The following is a 27,362-nucleotide window of genomic DNA, read 5'->3' as shown; positions in this document are numbered from 1 at the left end:
AGTTCTGCAAATCATCACTTTACATGTTTTAATATGATACAGTAGTACATAGTATGTTACACTGCACAAAGTTTTTCAAAGTAAACTTAGATTGCACCAGGAGTGGAGAAGCTGTGGTGCTACAGATGTTTCAGGACTTCAGCTCCCATCACCCTCAGCCCACGTGGCCAAGGATCAAAGATTATGGAAGATGGAGGCTATTGTTGTTGGCATCAGTCTGTCTCAAGAAACAACGGAGTATGCCTCTGAGAGTGAATCCAACCCACTGGAGAATCACAGCACCTGCTGTGGCAGCAGAGACCAGTAACTCACAACTGCTGCCTCCCACATTGTTTTTGCTGTGCTTGCAGCACTGAAGTGGCATTTCTGGGCAGTGTATATGGAAATCCTAGGCTGCCCAGACAACAAGACCCCCTCTCAGCCTCACTAATGTGGTCTAAAGGAATGCAGAGCAATACATTTGGCACCAGCTTGACTGCAGGAGTTTCTGGAAGGAGGTGTACAAGACACTATCCAACTGTCTTAGGGATTCCACTCCAGATTTGTTTACTCGTTAGCATTTTGTTGTTCTCAAGATGTCCTGCAAGGACGAATTTTTCCTCAGAGTTTACTCCCCAAGTCTTTCTCATGAATGTGTATAGCCACAAGGCAGCAGAGGTTTATGATCAGAGTTTTCCTTCTTCTTTATGGGCTACCTTCCCAGGTTGATGAGCCCCATCTGCCTCTCATTTCTCTCTACATCATGTGCAGTGACTGCCTTCTTGACCATTGGACCCACTACTGGCCTAATCCGCACAATGCAGTGGAGATTGTCTTCACATGCAGGGGAAGTCCCTAACTCACCATGAGCTTAGGACCCATCGGCTACCTTCATCTCTCTGGTGAATTAGGCAGAGTCACTGTCAGTCTTCTACCTCCTCACCAGGAAGAGGAACCATCTCTCCATCCCAGCTGTGCCTAAGAATTTTCTTAGAATTCTGTCAGAATAGTTGGTCTTTCTGTCTTGTTTGTGTGAGTGCTTTGTGGTTCATTCCTCTCCTATCTTGACAGAGAGGAAATGGTTATGATAGAGATATAAATTTATTTATGTTATTAGTGTGGTTGTTTTTATGATTTTTCTGTTTTTATATTCTTTTCTGTATAGTTCTATTGTTAATTTATTTTGTTGTTTCCTGCTTTTGGTTTAAAATATAAAATGAAGAGTGGGTTATAAATATTACTACTACTACTAAAAATACATATCTGGAGGGCCACAGATAATGTAGATATTTCAGCAAAAGTACTGAGGAGGAAAGCAGATTGATACTCCTAGTATGAAAAATATACACATTGTAAGAGCTTTTAATATTTCTCTGTCTGATAATCTAAACATTTTAGGGAACCTTAATGTTACAGAGCTGATATTTAAAACTGTATTTTCAGGCTTCTGTTGGTATAATGCTAGTAGGCCCTACAGGCGGCGGGAAAACTACCATCAGAACAATTTTAGAAAAAGCCCTGGTAATCTTGCCATTGGTAGATACAGAAAGCAATTCAAAACTTGAGGCTGTGTTTCAGGTAAGGTATTTTATTTTAGTCTCTTCTTTATTTTCTGAACCTGTTTCTTTAGTATGTTATTCACGTGCTATTATGCCTAATTTCTAATATGCATTAATGTTGGATCTGAAATATTGGCAAACTAAGAGAACAATCCCAAAACTAGAGTTGGGCATGCATGGCCCTTGGCCTGATTTAAGAGGGCACCAAAATCATGTGTAAAGTCAGGTTGGCAGCCACCATGCAAAACTGGGCAGGAAACTGGGCAGGAAGTGTGAAGTGCACTCACATCTATCCCTGCTCTCCTTTTAGCATATTGAATCAAAAGGTGGTGACTAAATATGATCTGAGGCTAAAAAAGTAAGCACATTTCAGTTTATAAAAGATTTAAGTATAATGATATGAAAGAGAGCAACAGCACATTATACCTAAATTAATCTTGGGAGATGGAAGAAATATCAGGATCAGTATATGCAAGTATTTGTTATATGGAAAGCAACATAAAGTGTAAAATAATATCAGTAAAGCAGTGATTGTATGCAATGATTAAAATATACCATCTTATAGAATCATAGAATTGTAGAGTTGGAAGGGGTCCCAAGGGTCATCTAGTCCAACCTCCTGCAATGCAGGAAACTCCACTAAAGCATCCATGACAGATGGCCATCCAACCTCTGCTTACAAACCTCCAAGGAAGAAGAGTCCACCGCTTCCCGAGGGAGACCATTCCATGGTCAAACAGCTCTTACTATGAGAAAGTTCTTCCTAATGTCTAGTCAGAATCTCCTTTCTTGTAACTTGAATCCATTGATTCTAGTCCTACCCTCTAGGGCAGGAGAAAGCAAGGTTTTGTTCCCAGCCCATGCTTGTGTCAGTGGAGCACATATAAGGGTGCCCTGTTCCGTCCTGTTACATGCCGCCCTGCCCCCATTCTGCCCTCTTTCAGGTCCAAAAGGACCTGTATGTCAGAGATTGCACATCAGTTGGACGCGCCTAAAATAGTCACCACCTGTATTGCAAAATGAAATAAAAACATTTTACAAACGTCCTGTTGCAAACATCCTGTCTTTGCATAATTCACCATAAGAGCGTTCAAGGTATCAGGAATGAAAGGAAAATACATTGTCACACTTCCATATGAGAGAAATGTAATACATAATAATCAAGAAAACAAATTTATTGAGTGGTGCCCACCTCTAACGTTGCTTTGACAAGTGATTGTCAGAAAAACTGTCCATTTATGCTGGTTGGCTGTTCAATAATTATCTATATTCTGGAGGAAGTTTCTGCTCATTCCAGTTTAGTCCAACAGAAGAATCAAATAGCAAGCCAGCCCTGTCTCCTCCTGGTGGGGAGGAGTAACTCTAAAGAGTTTTTGAATGTCATCCCCAAAACAGGATATTTATGGTAAGGAAATGTCTGTTTTTCCTTCCTTAGAATTCTCCAAAGAAAGGCAAGGTAGACACCTTTGTTATAAACCCAAAGTGTGTTAGTCTTGGTGAACTTTTTGGGCAGACAAATCCTAATACAATGGAGTGGTCAGATGGTCTGTTATCATCAGCAGTTCGAGCGTTTGCTAAACTTTCAACAAAAAAACCTAAAAAGAAAGACATAAGCACTACAAGATCAGAAATGCAGGACTTGTACACTGTGAGTTTAGCATTTTAGTAACTCTAATTATGTCACTGTTTTATTACTTTACTTGAACTTTTGTTTCAGGTAGGTAGCCGTGTTGGTCTGACGCAGTCGAAATATATATATATATATATATATATATATAAAATTGTCCAGTAGCTCCTTAGAGACCAACTAAGTTTGTTCTTGGTATAAGCTTTTGTGTGCATGCACACTTCTTCACACTTTTGCACTTTCCCCCTGTAACCCCTATCATAATCTCCACCATCATCCAAGAGAACATTTGAAAACTCATGGAAACTCTGGAGTCAACTTTCTATGTTTAATTGTGATTTGGCTGAGGTTTAAGAGACTGAATGTATATCTCAGGTTGAAACTGCCTTTGGTAGTCATGGATCCTCCCAGAAACATGGCACCGAAGGCTTTTTGTTTTTGTAATTAAAAAAGTTTCTTGCTACCCCAATTCTCTAGGAAGAAAGCTTTCTAATCCTGTATTTAACTTGCCTAACTTCCTTTATCAACTGATCTGCAGTGTAATTAGTTTCATTTCTATTTTTCTAGCTGAATACAGTGAATCTTGCTGATGCATCCCTAAAAAATGAAGCACTGCAGTCAAGAGAAAATATTCACTGTCAGTATAAGTACTGTAATGATAAGTATGACAGACAGTTCTTCTCTCTTTCCACAGTGATGGGTCCAAATTATGCAGCATCTTGATATTTGAGTAATTATTACTTCCACAGTCCTACTGAAAACTGCCCTGAGCCATGTTTGAATCTTTTGTTCATAATATTATTCATAAGTCTATTGATTTCAAAATATTTATTTCTCGTTGCTTCATTACTGTATTGTATACAAGCATCTAGCATGCAGTATGAAATCCCTCGCATGTAAAACTAGACGGCCAACAGTTTATCACTCCATCTGCTCTGCTGTGATAGGCCAACCCCACCAGGCCTCCTCTCCCTCAGCTGTCATCTGAGGGCAGCTATTCCATCAGACTGCCTCACTGGGGGGAGATAGGAAGCAGGGCAGGCACCTCTTGCACCTGAATTGTTTCAGCTGGCTATTATAGAAACAGCTGTTTTGTATTTTTTGCTGTAAACTGCCCTGAGATCTTTGGATGAAGGGTGGTATACAAATTCAATAAATAAGAATAATGGTAAAGGTAAAGGTAAAGGGACCCCTGACCATTAGGTCCAGTCGTGACCGACTCTGGGGTTGTGGCACTAATCTTGCTTTATTGGCCGAGGGAGCCGGCGTACAGCTTCTGGGTCATGTGGTCAGCATGACTAAGCCACTTCTGGCGAACCAGAGCAGTGCACGGAAATGCCGTTTACCTTCCCACCGGAGCGGTACCTATTTATCTACTTGCACTGGCGTGCTTTCAAACTGCTAGGTTGACAGGAGCAGGGACTGCGCAACAGGAGCTCACCCCGTCGTGGGGATTCGCACCACCCACCTTCTGATTGGCAAGTCCTAGGCTCTGTGGTTTAACCCACAGCGCCACCTGCGTCCCTTTAAAAGAAAAAAGAAAAAGTAGAAGATAATAATTATCATAGTGTGTGTGCAATTAAGAAAGGGAACATAGAGTCACCGCTAATAAAGAGGGGAGGAGAAAACTATCAAACAAGCTCCCCATGGACTGCCCGCCCCAATGAATCACTGAGAAAGAAAAATAGTGTTCCTGCCAAACAGCAACCTCTCCTCAATCCCTGGACAAGAACCACTGAAAGAAGAGACTCTTGTAGACACAACTGAGGCCTAGCTTCCCTCACAGCTTGTTTTAATTGGGGGGGGGATTCATTGTGTTGCTCTAAAGGGTACTATGACACCTGCCATCAGCAGCAAATGACATTCACCCACACACCTCACAGGGTATAACATATCCAACATTTCTGCGATGAAAATGGGGACGCCTTGGGAAAAGCAAGACATTCTGGGGTCAAAGCAGAAACTGGGACAGCTTCTGTAAATCCGAGACTGTCCCTGGAAAATAGGGACACTTTGAGAGTCTGGTATAATAGAAGCAACAGTCTCACTTGATCTGGTTTGTGTGATGTTGCTGCCTCCAGAGAATGCGGAGGACCTAAGAAAAAATGGCTGACCGCTGTACAATGGCCACCCATCCTTCTCTTATCTCTACCCCCTCCAGGGACCAAAATAAAAAGGGGGGAAGCACGGGAACAATTGCTTTCCTTGAATTCCCTCACACATCCTCATCCTGAAGAAAATTTAAGCAGGGGAAACGACAGGGCACACAGAAAACGTTGACACTAGTGGGACACACCCCATTTTAAGAGAAAGAGGTATACTAGGAAACTAATAAATAAAAACCAGCAACACTCACAGTCTCATTAACATAGCTGTCAACGTTTTCCTTTTTTAAGGGAAATTCCCTTATTCCAAATAGGATTCCTCGCAAGAAAAGGGAAAAGTTGACAGCTATGCTCATTAACCATTATCAAACTCACAGTCTCATTAACCACATAGCTAAGATTTTTTCACCGGAGATGAAAAAAGACCCGACCTATCCCGACTGAGGCAGGGAAGATCTGGAGGGTAGGATGACCGCTTCCTCTGGAGAAGGAGGCAAAGCTTCAAGACCCTGCCTGTTACATCCAGAGGGAGGACATCATCCTATATGCAAAATGTCCTCCAAGGCAATCAGGTTAATAAGCATTTGGGTGAAATAAAGAGAAAGTAATACAGTATATGATAAAATAATAAAAACTGGTATATAAGATTTTTTTCTCCTCCAGTTTGATATTCAGCACAAAGAAAAATTGACAATAGGTTCAAGATATATTTTCCTAAAATAACATGATCATTTTCAAAGATTTTAGCTTTATTTTTTAATTCTTGTTGCTTATAAATGTTACTAGCAAATTCTGACGTTATTTGTTTATTCTTTTGTAGGTGAAAGTATTAATGACTGGCAATGGATTATCTTGGATGGGCCAGTAGACCCAGTTTGGATAGAAAATTTAAATTCTGTGCTAGATGACTCCAGAGTGTTATGCCTTCCTAATAGTGAAAGAATCTACTTATCACCAGCAATCAGAATGATTTTTGAAGTGGACAGCCTCTCACAGGCCAGCCCTGCTACTGTTAGTAGATGTGCTATGGTTTACGTGGTAGGTTTCTTAAATAACATTTTTACTCATATGATATTTCATACTTTCTTTTAACATTCTCAGCAAAGATGGAAAGTGAAATAAGTGAAGTTGTCCTGAGGGCAATTAGCAGAGACAGGAGGGGTAGTCGCTGCTCATGGCACCATTTGCAGACTAGAAGTGCACCAATTATTCTAGGCTACCATCATTTAGGGTTTAGAGAAATTTTATCTCTTTGTCATGACTGTAACACATATGTATCCAATCTATGGGTGGGTAGTTGAATTCCCCTATTATTACAACATGTATTTTGGATACTTCCTTGATTTCATTCTTCATCTCAGTATTTCCCTGAGCATTTTGATCAGGGGGATGATAGCACAATAGACCTGTTATTTCTTTTAATGCCCTGGTTAAATAATTGCCTTGATCTCTCTCAAGATCATAGATTCCCCACTTGGAATTCCCATTGGGTATAATATGCTTCTTTTAAATCTAAGGGGGGGCACCCAGAGAGAGGAAGTTGAATTGTGCAGACAAAAATTATTGGGCTAATGGAACTACTTTGTCTGATGCAGCCCTGAGTAGCTAATTGCTGAAACAATATATGTTCTGTATTAAAATCTTTAAACATAAAACAATGTTTTGTTCATTTAGTATTTTTCTCTTTTTTGCCTGTTTTTCAATATTTTATTGAAAACTTTTGAATTATAAAGAAATAAAGTGATATAAAGAAAAAGAAAAAAAGAAAAGGCACAACAATGTTAGCATTTTCTCCTTGTACAAGTTGAAAAACTTAAAGAGTAAGCATTTTTAAAACTAGCATCCTTTGCCAATGCCAACCAAAGATATCATCCTTAATGGAAGCCGTTTCAGACATTGCAACTTTCTACATGGACATCTGTTACCATGTAGAAAATATGTATAGCACATTTTCCCCACCACATAGAACCGATAGCTGATCTGTATCATAGTAGGAAAACGTATGTGCATGTTTCATATTTCACAAGCAGAATTTAGATATAAAGAATGTAAATATGTAGAAGCAATGTAGAAGCAATTCTGAAAATCTGTTCATTTGTTTTATTGTAGGATCCAGTTGATCTGGGATGGGAACCATATGTCAGTACATGGTTAGAAGGCTTTTCTGAACTATTGGCACAAAATGATATTGAGTACTTATCAAGTTTGTTTCACTCAAGTGTAAAAAAAGGGATGAACTTTCTGAATGAACGTAAGAAAATGCAACCATTCCCTATACATCAGATGGGGGTTGTAATGAATATCTGCAGAATTCTTGATTCATTTCTTCAAATAATGATGCAAAAGGATACATTACAACCATGTAAGTGAATGCATTACAAGTCTAATTTTTAGTGATATGATAAATGTGTAAGAAGTGTAATAGAAAGTGTTCTGTGTGTCTTTCTGTAATTCTTGCTTTTCAGCATGTGGTCTGTGGGACCACTGATATCTCTTTGCCCTTAATATCAAAGGCTTTTGGAGAAACCTTGTTCCTTCAACACAGAATATTGAGGCATTGATGGGTCAAATAATTTTAGAAACAAGTGCAACTTGCACACCACAGAAAACAATTAGTACTTGGTGAATATTTGTAGCTCAGCAATGGTTTAGGATGAGCTGGTTTAGGCTCCAAGTGGAAAATATTCTTGTAATTAAAGTGTAAAATCAATTGTATAGGAAATTATGATTTTTTGGGAAGGCAGCTATGCTAACCACTATACCACCAATGCAAGGAAATTATGATTTTTTTGAAGCTATAGTTTTATATTGGACTTCTTTCTGAATGGGCCAAATGCGTAATGTGATTTGTTATATTAAAGCCGAAAGAAGAATACGAAGCTCAATTACTTCGCCACCAACAATGATGAAAGCATCTCGTAGGATATCAGATGTAGGCAGCGAAATAGTCCCATTTGTGTTGAAGAAAAGGTGAGTGAGCCTTGTGTGCACTTGCTAGATTATCAAAATGCGATGAAATCCTTGTTTTTTAAAACTATATCGTCAAAAGACAGATAGGAAACACTGGATTTATTTTTATGCATGATGCATCATAACTGTTTAGTGTGGCAGGACCTACACTTTGGAATGCCTTGCCTATTGCTATCAAGCAGGCGCCTTCACTGTATTCTTTTTGGTGACTGCTAAAAACATTATTGTTTAGACAAGCCTACCCAGATGTTTATAAAGTTGATGTTCTTTATAAAGTTAATTTGTTTTCTTCTATTGTTGTTTTAACTATACTATTTTTGTATTCTGACCTTCCTCAAAGGAGCACACAGCATTGCTAGTTACTAAATCAAATATTGTGCTTATTATTATTATTATTATTATTATTATTATTATTATTAGGGTTTTTTCCCCCTCATTACTTCCAGGCCAGAACAGATATGGTTTTGGGAGAAGCAACCTAATAATATGATGATAATGTTGGGGAAACTTTATATATTTGCATTTACCTGGGCTGTTGGAGGAATTCTAAAACGAGAGGAAGAACATGAGGGTGAGACTCTAATTGGTATATACACCAGCCACGATGATCTTGTGACTGTAACCCAAGACTTCAATTACCTTGTTCGTGAGATATTTGAAAGACAACCACCAGCTAGTAAGCTTTTCTGTTTTTACAATATACTAATCAGATAGAATACCGTATTTTTCGTCCAATAGGACGCTCCCCTTCAGGACGCCTCACCCACCGGGCGGCAGGCTGCTATCCTGCTATCCGGATGTCTGTCCGGCGCGCGGGGCGCTCTGCTTCAGCGCCCTGCCCACCGGGCGGCAGGCTGCGGACACCTGCGCGAAGCACGGGGCGTCCTCCAAAGGGCGCCCCGTGCTCTGCGCTGCCGGTTGCCGCCCGCAAGCCCTGCGCGCCGGGGGGGAGTTCCCTCTGGCGCGCAAGGCTTGCGGACATCTGCGCGAAGCACGGGGCGTCCTCCAAAGGGCGCCCCGTGCTCCGCGCTGCAGGCTGCCGCCCGCAAGCCTTGCGCGTCCAGGGGGAGTTCCCCCGGGCACACAAGGCTTGCGGATAGCTTCCTGGAGCCTGGGAGCGAGAGGTGTCGGTGCGCAACGACGCCTCTCGCTCTCCAGGCTTCAGCAAAAGCCTGTATTCGCCCCATAGGACGCACACACATTTCCCCTTCATTTTTGGAGGGGAAAAAGTGTGTCCTATAGGGCGAAAAATACGGTACATTCTAAATTTATTCAATTCAGCTTTAAAGACTAATGGAATAGTGGAATTGGAAATGGCCCAAGACCACTGTGGTGAAGCTGCAGTTATAAGCCTGCTTACATTTAAGTACATGGTTGGGATTACAGTGGTACCTCGGGTTACATATGCTTCAGGTTACATATGCATCAGGTTACATACGCTTCAGGTTACAGACTCCGCTAACCCAGAAATAGTGTTTCAGGTTAAGAACTTTGCTTCAGGATGAGAACAGAAATTTTGCTCCGGCGGCGCGGCTGCAGCAGGAGGCCCCATTAGCTAATGTGGTGCTTCAGGTTAAGAACAGTTTCAGGTTAAGTACGGACCTCCGGAACGAATTAAGTACTTAACCCGAGGTACCACTGTGCAGCCTAAGATTCACATTTGAACAATTATCACCATCTCCTGCTAATGCATCTTTACAGTTACTGTGTATTACTGCTCTTTGATTCAGTATAAATGGATCATCTATACACTGTGCTAAAGGTGTCTTTGCCATCATAGCAGAGAACACTGTCTGATATGTGGAGGTGGACTATTAGTAATGCAATTAACATCTAGTCTACCTGGACAATGCTGGAATACTTCTAGTATTAATGCCATGTGGTTGAACACATGAAGCAGCTGTATCCCAAGTCAGCCTATTGTTCCATTTAGCCCAATATTGTCAACACTAAGTGGCAACAGCTTCTTCCCTTGCCCTTCTACTGGAGAACCTTTGGCAGGCACCCAGGGTTTCTCTGGGAGGAAGGGTGAGGTAGAAATTTAATTTTTTTAGTAAAAAAATGAACAATAATCAATAAATTTAATAAAGAACTAAATTAGCTGGAGATGTTGGTAACTGCTCCTGGGAACATCTACATGCAAAACTCTGCAGATTAACTAGTTTAAACATGACTGAATAACTGTGTTTGAAACCTGAATGCATCTTACCTGTTAACGCTCATAGAACTGTTTACCCAACTAACATTTCATTTTGTGGCAATTCTATGACACAACTATATCAGCTATATGTTTCATAGCAGATACAACATTTTAATTTGTTTGTAACATATTGCTCCCCTCCCTGACTTTCAGATATTCAGTTTCCATCTGACAACAAAACTGTTTTTGATTATTTTGTGGATTTACGAACGGGAGAATTTGAACCATGGGCAAATTTAGTTCCTAGCACACAGTTTCTTATTCAGAAGGGTAAGAATGTTGTTGTTGTATTTTAGTATAATGTTCCTGAAAGAATCATTTTGTTTAGTAAAATTTAAGGCTCAGATATACACTAAAATTGTGAAGTATTTTTTCATTGTAAGACACATTGCACATACAGGGAAGCAGTATATATATCTTTAAATCAAATAAACACCTGAGTATATTACCCATAGAATATTTATTGAAAAATTGGTTACCTCAATACATTTTTCTAATGGTAAAATTATCTCCATGAATCAAGAGTTTACTATAAACTCTTGCCATAAAGTTCTTAATGGTCCTATTCATAGGTGCCAACTTGAACAAAATATTGGGGGGACCCATCTGCCCCCCTTACTTCTCTGTCTCCCCACATGTCTGTAGAGCACACCTTCTTCTGACAATGCACAACTGGGTGCAGGCCTCCCTGCTCACCTCTCGCCACCCTCCACCTGCACGCAATAAGTTTCTGCCCACTGGGGGGGAGGTAGTTGCCCGAGGGAGGGAGATGCCAACTTGCAGAAAATATTGCAGAGGGGGCCTAAATATCTTGGGGGGTGGAAGGGAGCAGCGCTCCATAGAGTTGGCACCTATGGTCCTGCTACAAAATGTTCCATATACTTTTGCCCAATTCATACGTAACACTATATATATGAACAGAGGGCTCCAAGTGGATTGTGCTGTGTGCTCTGCAGCCTGGATCCCAATCTACCTTTCGATCACTGCTGATTTAGACGATCATATTCATATTTCTTAAATTTAAGATAACAAGACAATATTTCAGATAATTGAAAGAAATGTTTTTGTTTTATTTTAAAATTAGAAACTGCAGGTAGGTCAAATCCTGATAAAGCAGAAAAAGACGAAGAAAAGAAATGTGAGCTTTCTACATTTATTCCCAACATTGATACAGTTCGGCACCATTTCCTAATGAGCCTTCTTTTACTGAATAAACATCCAGTATTAATAATAGGTAAGATTCTCAAGTACTGTAAAACAGAATAAGTATTGTCGAATGCCACCCCAATCTCTAAGCAGTGCAAGATTCCATTGGTCCCAGGGTTCTTGTTTCCTTTTGGAGATGAGGCATAGCCTGATGTGTTAGACCAATGACAATTTGAGACAGCCCTATGCTTGTCATGGAGGCCATGAAGTCCAGACCTGATTTGAATTGTTATATATTTTCAGATTATCATGAAATGCTAAGATACTTATAGAATATTCATATTTAACATACTTTCTAAAACATTTTTTTAAAAAAAATTCACAGGTCCTCACATGTTCATAAAGGGTGTTAGATTACTGTTGTTTCAGCCTGTCTGCAGTAGACCAATTGCCAATTACCGGTGGCAGATTTGGGGCTCTCAAATTAAAATTCTTTGTGTGTGTCCCCTCTCACACTTTGTTCTCCAGCATTGTTGTGGCGCCCCCTGTGGCGCAGTACCCAGTGCTGCTGAGCCAGTTGTGCTACTCCAAAACCTCCTCTGCAGTTAATTTCTGGGCTAATCAAGTCTTTTAATTTTAAACCTTAAACTGGCATGGATTTCCATATCTCTTGGAGTGAATCTGCTTCTCCATACCCTTCACTTACTGAGGCCCTTGGTGTATTCCACCCTGCTTTCCTCCAAAAGTTCAGAGCAGTGTAGGGTTCTCTCTCCCCACAGTCAATTTGAAATGAATTTTATGGCTGAGTAGAGTTTTCAACCTGGGTCTCCCTGCTTGTAGTCATTCCTCAGGTGGCAATAAGATCACCTTTTTGTTTTTGCAGGCAGTTCCTGAATGCTGTTTATTGTGAGTGATCGGTATCCTCTGCTGTTTCCGTGATTTTGTTGCTGTTTATGTAAATGTTTAATAGTGATTTGTTATCTTTTTGTTGCCTTGAGCACGTCCATGGAAAAAGCTATGGACAAATAAATAAAACAACCTATTTGTTATATTTAGGAGACCCTGGTAGTGGAAAGACTACCATGATTGAGAGCATGCTTCAAAAACTTCAGAAACAAGGTGGATTAAGTATAAGAATGGGAACGCTTTTAGGAGATGTCTTTTATTACAGAGAAACAACAAGAACCAGGTAACATCTGAAGTTTAAAATGGCTATCAGGTGTCCTCGTTCGGACAGGACAAGCCTCTTTTGAACTGTCGATATCCTTACTTGCCCTCTAAAATACTGATATTCTGAACGCAATGTGCTGCATACATTTTCTGTATATTTTAAAGTTCTATTAAGCTGCTGGAGCCCCAAGAACAGGCTGGCTTTGTTACTGGTAGTGGTAGCAGCAACTCAGCATTTTGTCAGGGCCGGGGAAGGAGGAAGAATGCAAGAGGTGGAGTGGGCCACCAGCTTTCAGCACATGTGGGCACAGCTATTTTCTTTTTCTTTAGATTGTATTCTGGAGGGATAGATAGGTGGTCGGCACATAAACACCTGTTCCACACATGACCTTTCATGTGAGAAACTTGCTAAAACTTATTTTTCCCATAACCACTTATTTCTCAAATACACAGGGTAAGAAATCAGGATTTTAAAGGTGCCACAGAGAGCCTCAGTAAAGGAGGGAGGGAGTTTAATGCTGGGGCTGTCTCTCTCCTGCACTCTGATAGCATACATTTTTAATCTGGCGAGAAGGAAAGGGCACAAACAAGAGAAAATGTTTGTTCAGTCATGCTAACTTGGTAATACCTCTAGGATCAGATTGGATAGTGCAAGATGAAAAAAGTGGGGTGGGATTTTTTGTGTAGTAGGGGAATGAGCTGTGATCTGGTTATGCCATTTGCTCTGGAAACTTCCCCTCCCTTTCTAATTGTAAGTTTGTGGGGCCAGCCAGACTGATACAGTTGTGCCATCTGTGGTGAGAGAATTATATTCCCCACAACATGAAGACACTTTCTTTTACAGTGGTACCTCGGGTTACATACGCTTCAGGTTACATACACTTCAGGTTACAGACTCCTCTAACCCAGAAATAGTACCTCGGGTTAAGAACTTTGCTTCAGGATGAGAACAGAAACTGTGCTCCGGTGGTACGGCGGCAGCAGGAGGCCCCATTAGCTAAAGTGGTGCTTCATGTTAAGAACAGTTTCAGGTTAAGAACGGACCTCTGGAACGAATTAAGTACCACTGTATTAACACCTTACTTTAGGACTTCACTTACCTTTTCTTCCCTCTGCAGCTCCTGTGCCTCTCCCCACCACCATAGAAGTCTGCTCTGGAGCAGATTTGAGAGCAAAGGAGCTATAGGGAGGAAAAGAGGAAGGCAAAGTTCCATCTTCTCAATTTGTGTGGCATATCTTTCCCATTAGAAATAACCGGTTAAGATTTGTTTTGTAGTACTGTGCCAGTACTGATTAGAATTTACACCTTGCATTTTTCATTTGTGTGGGTGTGTGTTCTTTTACCTAGCTTGATGAGATCTGGACTTCGTTCTTCTGGGAGAACACCACACGCTTCACCTAGAGAGATATGTATGATGACATTGATTGTTACATAAATTAAGAACAATATTCAGGTTCAGATTTTTTGTTTTTAAAGATATCATGCTGCACCTTCAATAATGTTTGGAGCAAATGGCACAATTTAATAAGGCAATGAAATTGCTTGTGGTGCAGAAGTAAAATAGGTTGTGTTGATGACATTCCCTTAGTGATTGGTTGCCATATTGCTCCTAAAATAGGGACAGATTTAAGGCTCGTTCACACTTCTACCTGTTCTATCCTTTCTAGGCACGGGTCTGAGCAGTTTTGCCTTTTCCCTGCCACTTTCCCCCAGAAAAATCACACTTTAGCAATAATTGGAACAAATGACAATGCTGAAACCCCAATTGCCATTTGTTTCAATTCAGCCTTAAAGACTGGGCTCCCAGGGGAAAGTGGTGGAGCAAACAGAGATCTAGATAAGCTCTAGAAAGACCAAGGGACCTCCAAGCAGATAACGCTTGCAAGAGTGTTTCAATCCCCTGCTAGCTTAGTTTATGTAATACAGCAAGGAAAGCTGCTTGGTTTCTGCTCAGACCAGGTAATGGAATTGATGGAGAGTTGAGGAGAACTGAAGGCATTTGTTGTTTATCTGCACGATACTTTTATTGAGTACATTTTAGTTCCTGGGCGTTGTATCCAATGGAATGAGTGTTCACCTTGTCGCAAGACACTAGACAGCAGCAAAGACTTGTAGGAAGTAGGCTGGACTCCCTCAGTTTTTCCTCCTGTCTAGACGCAGACAGTACGTTCCTCCCAACTCTCCTGACTCAGCTAGGTTTTTTACTAGTTTCTGAACCTTCGATTTCCCTTATTGTCATTTTAGTTTTACAGTTGTTTGTTTGTCTGTGCATTGTGGATTTTTCACAAAAAACTTTCTGTTGCTCTTTATGTTTGGTCCTTCCACTTATTTGCTCCCCCAGCCCTTCCAAAAAAGCATCTTACTTCCATAATTTTACCTCAGTCCCAGACTCACAATACAGAGCAGGCCTCAGCTCCTAAAAGTGCTTCCTTCCACTCAGTCGAATGGTAAGATTATACCGTTACCTGCTGGTGAGGCCCAGGTTGACGCTTTATCAGATTCTGAGCCGTAATAGGTTTTACTGAGGAACAGGGACAAGAGCATCATGATCCTTCTCCAGCTGCTCAAGGTGCTCTACCCCCCCCCATTTCTCAAACCTTTCCAGCCTCATTGATTGAGCAGTTGAAGTAAGCTAAGGAGAAGAGGCTAAGGTTTCCTCTTCCTTCCTCTCCATCCTCTTTGCTAGAAGCAGAAGTTGATGATAATTGGAGTGATGGTTCTGTTCAAGACGAATCATTTGCACCAGCTTGTATCACACAGAGAAGCTTCCAGAACCTTCTTGAATCAATTAGCATAGAAAATATTTCTACACTTTAAACCAATACTTTCTGTACCAAAAAATGCAAAACTGACACTCCCATCCCATTGAGAGCCCAGCATTATTTGGGTCAGAGCCCTAAGAATAATCTTAGCTCTAATTTTTTTAAATTTCTCATCCAATAATTGTTGTAAGATGCCAACAGTCAATGGAATGTTTTTTGCCATATTGAATGTTCTTGCTCTTATTAGCAATTCAATCTGTACCTTAAAATATTCAGTCCCCCATCTCCACTTTAAGATCTTCACAGCATAATCTCTTATCAAAGCACATTCCTTTCCCACGATGTCAGTATGAAGTAGTAAAATTACTTTCAGTTCCAGTGCAACATTTCCATTAGGAAAACAGAGAATTAAAAATAAAGCATTCAGAGAATGGCCCTTGACCATTTTAAACTTTCTTGGTTCAAAGAATTAGAGTGTATTTTTAGTTCAGCCTTTTATGATCGGCTCTCCAGGAGTCAGAAAGTACCTCACTCACCAGAAGTAAATTTTTACAGGCAGACAGAGAAACCTTCAAATTTGTGAATTACAGTGGTACCTCGGGTTATAGACACTTCAGGTTACAGACTCTGCTAACCCAGAAATAGTACCTCGGGTTAATAACTTTGCTTCAGGATGAGAGCAGAAATTGTGCTCCGGCAGCACGGCGGCAGCAGGAGGCCCCATTAGCTAAAGTGGTGTCTCAGGTTAAGAACAGTTTCAGGTTAAGAACGGACCTCCAGAACGAATTAAGTTATTAACCCGAGGTACCACTATATATCTGTCTCAGGTATAGTTGAAGATAGTTAGAGAAAGGGAGGTTTTGCCCATTAGAACTCTTACGTGGCTTTTGGACACAATATTGGTTTCTCTGCTCTTAGTCACTCACCTTTGCCAGTGTTCTGAGGTGCTGATAGCTTCTTAGTCTCCCAACGTAGGCAACAGCTTTTGCAGAGCATCAGAGGTTAAATATCCTGTTCACTCTTATCATATCCAAGTTCACTCAATTCAATAGCCAAGATTTACGGCCTGGCTATCATCAATCACCACATAATCATCTTTGTTGGCAAGCTGCTGACGGAAGACGATCAGTCCACCATTTTCCTCCATCAGAAGTCCAGAGAAGTAAAACTTTCAGATGATAACTGTTTCAGTTTGCATATTGATTTGGAAAGTGCAGATTCGGCAGGTTCAAATTAAAATATGAGCTGAACAAATCCTTCCCACATCCCTAGCTGTAAATTAATTGGAGGAAGGTTTGCAGGGGCAGATATTATGGTAGGAGGGCTTACCATTCAACAAGTTATTTCGGGATTTTCTCTTATTCTTAAAATAAAGCTAAGATGTTGTGCAGAAATATGTATTAAAACATTCTGTATATGTTGTGCTCACTTTCAGCTCCACACTGAGAGCCAGTGTGGTGTAGTGGTTAAGAGCGGTAGTCTCGTAATCTGGGGAACCGGGTTCGCGTCTCCGCTCCTCCACATGCAGCTGCTGGGTGACCTTGGGCCAGTCACACTTCTTTGAAGTCTCTCAGCCCCACTCACCTCACAGAGTGTTTGTTGTGGGGGAGGAAGGGAAAAGGAGATTGTTAGCCGCTTAGAGACTCCTGAAGGGGAGTGAAAGGCGGGATATCAAATCCAAACTCTTCTTCTTCAATGTAAAACATTCGGATTAATGATTGCTAGTACCTCTTCAGTCAGATGAATTGATGTTTAGTAGTAGGAAAATTATTTTATTGTTGAAGTCATCCAATCTTGTTGCTTTATAGATAAAAATGTTAAAACCCTCAATTAAGAATTAAGTTGAAAATATCCTTATAGTCAGAAAATTAACAAGTAATGTATTTGACCTGTTAATGCTTTTCATTGGCAAATAGAATAAAAATAGCATACTGTTATAGTTTAGAAAGGTGCTGTTTATTAATCCTGTAGGGTTCTAACTGTTAATTTTTTATTAGTGTCAACCCTGAGCTCGCCAAGAGAAGAGCCTGATCTGGAAGAAACATGTACAAGTGGTACTATTATTTCTACGCTGCAGTTGAGTGCTCATACCAGTGCTGCCCAAACAAAGGCTTTGATTCTTCAGAAATTAATACTAAAAAGTAAAGATATCCTGGGTGCTCCACAATTTAAACAGGTAAGAAGTAGGTGAAGATCTTTTGGGGAAGTTTATTAAAAATATACTATGAATAATTCATTATATTATATGTTATATGACAAGTAGGTCTGGATGATATATTGATATATTGTCCAAAATCAGTTTGAAGTCCGTATTGTGATATTGGCTTCATAATTTTTAACCTGGCAATATATTGTGAATCATGGTGTGTGTGTGTGTGTGTGTGTGTGTGTACACTATGCAAAAATAATGATGTGAGAAAAACCATACAGCCAAGCCAGTGCCTCTACATAGTTCCATCCTTATTTCAGACATTGTGAAATATCGGTATATCACAATGTTTAGCTGGTGATATATCGTGACGTTGAAGACCAAGTATCACTCGGGCCTAATGACAAGTAGAAATTGACAACAACAAAATCTGTACATCCGCTCTCCCTAACAGGCATAGAACAGGCATATTATACCACTCTTTGAAGTGTGAGAGCCTTTATTTTGAGGTTACGTGTATTTTCCTCTGTTTTTCTTTCTCATGTTGTTTCCTCCTCTTCTTGTTTTAGCATGTACATATTTGGGATTGTCTGGGTGGTTGTTTCAAAAGGAAAAGGAAACCTTTTTAATTTCTCAAATTCCCCAAACCATCCTCTTACTATATAATGCTAAAGACTTGGTTTTCAGGCTAGCTCCCAGCACCAAAGCTGAGTAGTTGCATTGTACAAGGGCAGAGAACTGGCACAGTAAAGGAGAAAGGGGTTCTTTGTCCTCCCTCTTTCTTGACTTTGAATCGGTTTATGGTTTACTGCAGTGGTTCCCAATTAGCTAATTACTGAGGACCCTCGATATTTTTCAAAAGCTAAGCCACAGACCCCCTACTTTTTTGGGGGGGGAGATAACTCTATAGTAGTTACTTCTGCAAAGCATTTTTTTTGAACAAAATGGGGGGTCACCCCTAATAAGCAGATAATTTCAGGTATACTGAAAAAACAGACCATAAAATGTGTGATATTACCATGCAAAAATAATTTAAAAAAAAAATCGTTGGTGGGGAGGCAAGGGAAGGGGCCCGAATTGGGAATCACTGGTTTACTGCAAATTCAGGATGGAGTCAAGGAGGCTCTGCCGATTGATGAACAACTACCTTGTGTCTAACACCGCATTCTAAGAGCCATCCTTTTTTGATATTACAAAGAATATGGCATACTGGAGAAGGAGTGCTCTGGAGAAATTGGCTCAATTCCTGCTATCTGTAGTAAATGCCGAATCTCCTCCCACACTACTGCTTGTTTCACTGGAGAGTTGGATACTGTCAAAAGGATAAGCTAATTCCCAGAAGACTTCATTTCCATCTGTAATTCTTGTTGAATCAAATTCAGTAAACCTGATTCTGAGGGTGAAATTCTTTTGAAATAAATTTCTTTGTAGTCACACCTCAACTTCTCTTCTGATGCACATAACAAAAAGAAAGATAGCTTTACTTCTGTTTGTCACTCTGATACAGCAATATGCTTCTGTACCCATAGGCTGGATGAGAATTCTGTGTGTAAAAATGTCCATATACACAATTCCCAAGGATGACTCTCTCCATTTACTCACAGTAACACCCGCAACTTATATTGACGTCTATTAGGTGAACTGCACAGTTAAAATACCACGCTAACAGTGCTCACCCCATTATGGATGTGCCACTAGTAAGATTACATAAACATGCAATCCACTCTGTCTCATGGACAAAGGTTACAAATACTATTGGAAGTAGCAAAGGAGCAAGCACACACTCCAGGCAACATATTAAGCAGGCAAGGCTTTGTCAATCACTTATTTGGCAAGCTGTGGGGGGCACATTCAATAGCTTTTGTTAATCTCTTGTGATAATGTGTCTCATCCACAATAATAATTGTATTTTAAGGTTTTACTGTTCATTGATGATCTGAATGCACCTATAGCAGAGGAGTATGGGTCCCAGCCACCACTTGAGCTAATTAGACAGTTCCTTGATCTAGGAGGTTTTTATGACACGGAGCAGCTTACATGGAAGGTACTGTGTAAATATGAAATTCTTTATGCAATTTTCCTTATTTCTATTTCTTGTTAAAAGTTATTAAATTTATTAGATATACAGAATAATTTATATAATACACAGTAAAAATAATCTAATATCCTATAGTATCCCATAATAATATTATGTGCGTAATTTAATTATAGTTAAATTATAATTAAATATTACAACCATTTCAAATAATGTAACATCATTTCAGCAGTAAGAAAGCATCAAATACTTCAATTTTTAAACCTTTGTTTCATAAATGCTGTAAAAAGGGATTATGATTTTTACTCCTCAAACAGTTCATGCAGATAATTCCAATTCTATGTTTTGGGGATAAATTAAGAACAAAAGAACACTAAGGGATCGGACCAAAGCTCATCTTGTATATTATCCTGTTCTCACAGTGGCTAACCAGATGCCTATGGGAAGCCTACAAACAAACTTGAGTATCATTGCATTCTTCATACCCCTGTTCCCCAGAAACAGATTTGCAAAGGCATAGTGACTGAAATACTGACTAGGTGTCATCAATTGCTTTATCCTCCATAATAATGTTTAATCCCCTTTTAAAGTCATGCATGTTGCTGACCTCACTACATTTTGTTGTAGTAGAGAATTTCACAGTTTAACTATGTATTCTGTGAAGAAGTATCTGCATACACATCTGAAATACACCTTAACATGTTCAGGGAATGTGCCCTTCCAGAGCAGCAGAAGGAGATTTTGCTCTTGTGGTAGGAAAACCTTTTTCCATAGGAAACAGGATGTTGTTGATCTGGTACAGCTTGCCTAAATTTTTTTTTTAAAAAAACCAGAATAGACATGGGCACAGTGAGAGTAGCTTAAATGTTAGCTAGGTGGTGGAGTACCCCCATAAGGTACTCAGGAGGGAGCAACAAAAATAAAATGCAACTTGACTTATTGAAGACTGTTCCACAGAAAGGAGTAATTGCAGGGGGAATGAGGAGTGAGATGCCGGCAAGCCACAAGAGATTGTGTTGGCCTTGTTTAAAATATTTTGATTCAGGCTTTTACTTTCTTGCCTTCCCCTCACAGAATGTCCAGGATGTTGCTATGGTTGCCACTTGTACACCACCAAGTGAAGGAAGTAATGAGATTAGTGCTCGTCTTCTGTCATGTTTCTGCCCATTAGTTTTGCCTGTAACTTCTTTACAATCCTTACAACGTATTTTCCAGGTAATATGGTAATTCAGGAATCATTTAACGACTCTTTAAAAAATCAACCAAAACTGTCAAAAATATATATGAAATATAAATGTTTTCCTCTACAATCTACCTCATAAATAGGGATGTTGGAAAGTGCCATAATCCATTCAAATATTCATCCTTTCATCTGGTATTTTCTGTTCCACTACAATTAGTTTATTTTGCAGCAGTCCTCCATTATGTCATCTGCTGATGACAAAACTTTCTGACAGTAACAACAGTGGAACAGTCTCCCTCGGGAGGTTATAGATTCTCCTTCCTTGGAGGTGTTTAAGCAGAGGTTGGATGGCTGTCTGTCATGTATGACCTAGTTGATATTTCTGCATTGCATGGGGTTAGACTAGAAGACCCTTGGGGTCCGTTCCAACTCTACAATTCTGTGATTCCATGATGCAGAAATATAGATATTTTATCTGAATATCATAGCACACAATAGTCACACATACTGTATCTCAGTCATAAACAAATAGGTGCTTCATGATTTAACATATTTATTATTTATTTCAAGTGAGCATTTTGTGGAAAATGTTTAAAAGTTACATATTTTGTTTCTTGTAGGTGCGACTAGGAGCATACTTACATATCAAGAGATTCATGGCTGAAGTTCAGAAATGCAAGGATAATTTAACATGTGCCTCTATTGCTGTGTACTATAGAATGCTTCATAAAGTGCGTCCAACTCCAGTTAAATGCCATTACATGTTTAATCTACGGGATCTTTTTAAGGTATGTTAAGATGACAGATTGTTTAGACTCATCATAAACATGCTTTACAATTTGTTGGCCTGGACTTTTGCAAATGTAGCTCAGGGATCATCTATAAGGTATCTTACACATCCAGGAATGTGTGAGGCAAAGTTGTAACAAAAAGAGGGATGTGATATTGGTTAGAATTAGGCAAAATGTGACAACAGAATTGGAAATGTTGAAAAAGTGTGATACATATTTTTGTAACTCAATCAGTAAGTAGGTCTGGTGGGATCAGGGGACCATGTATATACGTACGTATATTGTTTTGCTGTTTATCCCTGCCTCCACAACGCCCCCCCCTTTCCAATGTTATTTGTCCTGTTTAATCTTATATTGAAAAATGCACAAGTACACACACAATTTCTGTGGGTTAAGGAAGGGTTGACTGGGTTGGGTTACGATCACACGGTATGATATAGGCAGGAGATTGGTAAATAAGCTGTGATTGGTAAATAGTCCCTGACAGTTGCTCCTTCATACATTAATGGTATTGATTAGGTTATTAATGAACAAACAACAAATTCATATGCCATGTAAAATGGAAGTTTTCCTCAGTATGTTGGTCTGGCTGAGGTCCTTATGCTACCAGTCTGACAATGAAAATATGACTTATTTATTTTACTCATTCCTGAAATGTATACCCTGCCCTTCAATGCCCAATCAGCATTCCTAGGGCAGCTACAAAAATAAAAAGTATAAATAAAACAATGAAGTAGCATAGAATAGTATAAAACTGAAATCAATACAAATGGACAGGAACTTACAAGAAATTAAAAAATTATTGTGAATCAAGCCCCCAAAATAAGTTTCTTTTGAAATTGTTAACAGGTACTTGAAGGATTGCTCCAAGCTCACAAGTCTGTTATTGTCTCCAAAGAATCAATATTGTTGCTATTTGTACATGAATGCACCCGGGTTTTCCATGATCGTCTGATTGATTCTCCAGAACGGGAAGCTTTCTTTCAAATTCTATCAAATGAGGTCAATAACTATTTCAAGGTAAGTGTGTATCTCTGTGTGTGTCACATTGCTTATTGGGTGCTTTACAACAAATACTTTTGTAGATTTTAAAATTTTTGTTTGCTTATTTATTATGTATTAAAATGTATATCTAACCTTTATCGGATAGAGTAGATGATTTTCCTATTAGAAATGACATCCTAGTTGGAGACAAGCAGGGTCTTCATAGCGTTTTACAACCTCTCCAGGGGAAGGAGTTATCTCATTTCCCCAGATCTACCCTGCCCACAGTTGGAATGGTGGGGTCTCTCTTTTTTCCTTAAATTTTGTGAGACAATTGGCCTTTATTGCAGGTGATTTTTCTTTTTCATTGTTCCTCTCCATCTCTGAGTGTCTGTATTTGTTTAGTGCTGTTCTCCTGTTTGTTTGTTTGTTTGTTTGTTTGTTTGTTTGTTTGCTTGCTTGCTTGTTTGCTTGTTTGTTTGTTTGTTTGTTTGCCTGCCTGCCTGCCTGTCTTCCCTGGTTCCCCTCTGCTGTGCCCACCATTTTTTTGTGTCCCTTCCCTATTGTCCTGATTACAGCTGGGAAGAAGTAGGGGGTGTTGCTGTGAGCCTAGTTGGGCTGTGGGGTTCTGGAGATGATTGCTTAAGTGTGATTGGGCCAGGAGCTTGGCGCTTCCCACTTCTCTCCCACAATGCAGGAATGCCATTTTAGTCATTTTCTGATAGGTTTCCTCCATGGCTCCAACAACTCCTAGGAATCATGTTTCTGCACCACTCTGGTCCAAGCAGGATCACAATCTCCTTGGTCCCTCTCCATCTTTACTTGGTCTGGCTGTGTTTTCTATGCTTGTGCTGCTGGATGCTGGCAGCGAGGTGGAGCAGTGGCTACACTTTACCTCAGTCGTTTTTCTGCTCATTTTGCCTGCTGGCATTAGATAGCTGCTGCGCAGTCAATGGCCTCTACTCTTCTGGGGGATCTTACCCCTGACGTAGGTACAGAGGAAGAGATATATGAGGAATCAGTTGTGTTGGGAAATAACTGGGGAAGACCAAGTTAGTCCTGAAATCACATGTGTGTGAGGAACTGCAAAAGAACAAATGGCTGACAGCCTGAATTCAGAAGCACAGGGCTTGACTCATTTTCTAGTCAGAAGAGGCCCTAGCAGGGTTTGAAACAAAAAAACCACAGTGTTTGCAAAGCGTAGGAAATAGAGGTTGTTATCCCTTTAAATGCCCCACTATTAAGCACTCACTATTGTGCTCTCCTGCCTCTACTCTCAGAGTGAATTGACCACAACCTTAAGCAAGTTTAATGCTTTACTTAAAGTAATCAGAGGTCTCACTCATGCATTGTTCAGTACTATGGCTGAAACATAGGCAATGTATCCTTGGCTACAAAATACAGAAGTTAGTCTCAAACAAGTGGTCTGAGTCTGGAGTCCCAACCTTAGATGTCATGTTACATGGTTACATGGTTCAAAGAGGAAAGAGTGAGAGAAAAGAACAGGAAACAACCATTGCTTCCTCTTTCCCTGAAGGTGAGGAGATGTGACCTTGTTGAGCTCTAGAAATTTACAGCTCTGTGGTTCTTAACTCCTTCATTTACTAACTAATGTCGATTGGCATTGTTAGGTTTGAGTGCAAAATCTCCCACAAGCTGTTCCTTCTAAAGGGTCTAGGCATATTGTTGCTTCTGGTTTCTTTTCTGAAAAGGTAGGGGTGAGTATTGATTTTCCACCTGATTTTGCATACTTTAGCCAGGTTATGACATTGTGAACTCTACTAAAATAAGTTTTATGGCTATATCACATATATACACTGACACACAAGGTTATCTTCTCCCAAACACAGTATGTATTCATTGTATTTCCATGGTATGAATCAAGATGGCAGCATCTGTTAGCATCCTCAACGCATATCATTGATGGAGTTTGATAACATATTATATCAAAGATCAGTGATTAGGATTTCCTGCCTGCAGCTTGCCTTAACTTAAGAAGCAACCCCATTCCTCCCTCTGTGTATATATCTGTGTCTTGCATTGTCAGATATGGCTTGCCTCACTGCTTTTGCAACTAGACTCATTTCTGTACATGAATTTCTAGTTCCTCCTTCCTACTGGCACATATGCAATTGCTTAGTATTGTGTCTGGATTCTGTTGACCATTGTCTGAAAAGCTTTATTGGTAAACTCAAACCCTTACCTCACCTTTCATGAACAGAAAGGTCCTAATTTCCATTAGTGAAATACTGGCCTGTATAAAATCTTTGACAGATGTAAGGGCCAGGTGACTAAATGACTGGGCTATCAAAGAAGGGATCATACAGAATCCACAAGCCATGCTGTAAAAAGCACAATTGCTGCCTATTATTGTGTAAAATAATTAGGCTATTTTTATAGATTCCCTGGACAAAAGATCAGTTGATGGAAGAACCGCCCCTATTTGTGGATTTTCTGGATTCAAACCAGCCTGTACACAAGAGAGTCTATAGAAACGTCACCAACAAGACACATCTACTTTGGGTCCTAGAAGAACAGTGCATTAAAATGCAGGGAGTAAGCCCTCAGGTAAATCCGAAGACCTACAAGTGGTTACATTGAGGTGGATCATGGGTGGCCCCATTCTGGCAACAGGGAGCAATTCCATTGCTGCTGCTGCTTTGTACATTTATCCATTTCTCTGTTTCAGGTATTATTCCTACTCCTGATGCAGATAAGTAACAAGGAATGGGGCTTGTACTCATATGTTCCCAGTCTTCCTCCATCTGTAGACCTCCATTGGGTCTGCATGAGTACAGATGTAACCAGAGAATAGGGGGCTGTAAGAAGGTCTTTTTACTTCCACTCTGTATTCATCGCATGCAGCACTGTTTCTGCTTTGCTTCAGTTGGCCTTTTGCCAAAAATGACATTTGTCTCCCTGTCTGCCATGATGAAATTATGTAACTTAATGAATTTACATAATGATAGAAATTATGTACATTATACTGTATTGTGATTACATTATTCTACACCATTCATTTTGATGCAAATGAAACACAGCGAAAATGGTGGAAAAGATAATCGTAATCAGGCAGAGGGCCATCTCGGTAGTGGCGCCCACCCTGTGGAACGCCCTCCCATCAGATGTCAAGGAAATAAACAACCACCTGACTTTTAGAAGACATCTGAAGGCAACCCTGTATCGAGAAATTTTTAATGTCTAATGTTTTGCAATTTTTTATGTGTTGTACACTGCCCAGAGTGGGAAAACCCAGCCAGATGGGCGGAGAATAATAATAACGACATTAATAATTAATAATTAATATTATTATGGTGGTTATGTATGGACTGAAAGCAGCACTGGTGAATATTGCTCACTGGATTGATTATTATTGATTTCCATGGGATGAATAAAAGAAATGGGCAATATCTACTCCCAATTCCATTTTTGTCATAATTCTCCAATACCCCTACCAGAGAGCAAAGGTACAGATTAGAAATAGGAATAATTCATTTCACAAAGGTAACATTTGCACAGGCATTTTCATGAAATGGCTGTTCACTGCACACTTGATTTGTATTTTAAATCCCCATCTGGAAAACTTATGTTTATCCCCACTTCATTTGCATAGACTATTCTGGGGCCATTGCATGTTGCGAGGCTTGCACATTACCTTGTTTAGATGTGCAGGCAAATTTGCAAGTTATATGTGTAATCATGGAAGTGTATACTTTTTTTGTTGGGGGGTTCTTTTGTTTTGCGATTGCTGCATGCCACAGTGACAGCAAGGAAGAGAAGGAGCAGAGCCAGGAGCTTTGCAGGTGTCCAATAAGCCTATGCCTGATGCTTAATAATTATGAATAGAATAAGATCCTTATAAGTATACAGTGGTGCCTCGCAAGACGAAATTAATCCGTTCCACGAGTCTCTTCGTCTTGAGGTTTTTTTCGTCTTGCGAAGCACAGCTATTAGCGGCTTAGCGGCTATTAACGGCTTAGCGGCTTGACGGCTTTTAACGGCTTAGCGGCTTTAAGAAAAAGGAAACAAACTCGCAAGAACTCGCAAGACGTTTCGTCTTGCGAAGCAAGCCCATAGGGAAATTCGTCTTGCGGAACGACTCAAAAAAAGGGAAAACTCTTTCGTCTTGCGCGTTTTTCGTTTTGCGAGGCATTCGTCTTGCGAGGTACCACTGTATGTAGAAGTATGACTATAGCAACATGTTTAAAATTTATGCTCCTTGTTTTCTTAGGGTATTTCCATAGTATTTTTTAAAGAAGCAATACAACATATAACAAGGGCAGCAAGAATTTTTCGACAAGATGGTAGTCACATGACATTGGTAAGAAAAAATGCTTATAGTTTTATTTTTAATTACAATATGTAAAATTCCAGTGACACTTATTTCAATTCATAATTAGTATGGCAAATCAAAATAAACATTTTCTTTAAACTTATACTAGTGCATTTTTATTCCTTTTTCTCTTAAATCATTGCTTTTATGAGCAGAAGGATTATATTTCCTCCAGTATCTGAGATGCAGCAATATACCTTTGAATACCAGTTGCAAGGAATTACAAACAGGAGTGCCATTTTGCTCATATCCTGCTTATGAGCCTTCCTCACACACGTGGTTGGCCACTGTGGGATTAAAACTCTGGATTTGATAGACTTTGGTTGGATCATATAGATAGTATAGAAAACTTTGCATTGCTGAGGGTT

At 39.8% G+C, this 27,362-nt stretch overlaps 1 protein-coding gene across 12 annotated transcripts in view; it reads left to right on the top strand.

Annotated features, from left to right (window-relative positions):
* DNAH14 (dynein axonemal heavy chain 14) overlaps nucleotides 1-27,362 on the top strand; it is a 137,439-nt gene that overhangs the window by 60,768 nt on the left and 49,309 nt on the right. For all 12 annotated transcript variants that reach the window (XR_014155488.1, XR_014155489.1, XM_081857761.1 and 9 more), the window contains 18 exons: nucleotides 1,423-1,557; nucleotides 2,974-3,186; nucleotides 3,733-3,802; nucleotides 6,091-6,308; nucleotides 7,380-7,632; nucleotides 8,132-8,240; nucleotides 8,687-8,916; nucleotides 10,594-10,710; nucleotides 11,525-11,674; nucleotides 12,643-12,775; nucleotides 14,105-14,166; nucleotides 17,517-17,695; nucleotides 19,584-19,712; nucleotides 20,778-20,918; nucleotides 21,507-21,674; nucleotides 22,527-22,697; nucleotides 25,062-25,229; nucleotides 26,893-26,982. Coding sequence is in view for 10 of the 12 variants with exons in the window: in XM_081857761.1 (XP_081713887.1) it covers nucleotides 1,423-1,557; nucleotides 2,974-3,186; nucleotides 3,733-3,802; nucleotides 6,091-6,308; nucleotides 7,380-7,632; nucleotides 8,132-8,240; nucleotides 8,687-8,916; nucleotides 10,594-10,710; nucleotides 11,525-11,674; nucleotides 12,643-12,775; nucleotides 14,105-14,166; nucleotides 17,517-17,695; nucleotides 19,584-19,712; nucleotides 20,778-20,918; nucleotides 21,507-21,674; nucleotides 22,527-22,697; nucleotides 25,062-25,229; nucleotides 26,893-26,982 (2,736 nt within the window). In the remaining 2 variants the exon portion in view is untranslated. The remainder of the gene's footprint in view (nucleotides 1-1,422; nucleotides 1,558-2,973; nucleotides 3,187-3,732; nucleotides 3,803-6,090; nucleotides 6,309-7,379; nucleotides 7,633-8,131; nucleotides 8,241-8,686; nucleotides 8,917-10,593; nucleotides 10,711-11,524; nucleotides 11,675-12,642; nucleotides 12,776-14,104; nucleotides 14,167-17,516; nucleotides 17,696-19,583; nucleotides 19,713-20,777; nucleotides 20,919-21,506; nucleotides 21,675-22,526; nucleotides 22,698-25,061; nucleotides 25,230-26,892; nucleotides 26,983-27,362) is intronic.

The sequence above is a fragment of the Podarcis erhardii genome (genome assembly GCF_964252035.2).
Source record: "Podarcis erhardii genome assembly, chromosome: 3".
In the NCBI taxonomy this organism is placed as follows: domain Eukaryota; kingdom Metazoa; phylum Chordata; class Lepidosauria; order Squamata; family Lacertidae; genus Podarcis; species Podarcis erhardii.
The sequence above is the reverse complement of the archived record's forward strand: the minus strand, read 5'-3'. Positions and strand labels throughout refer to the sequence as shown.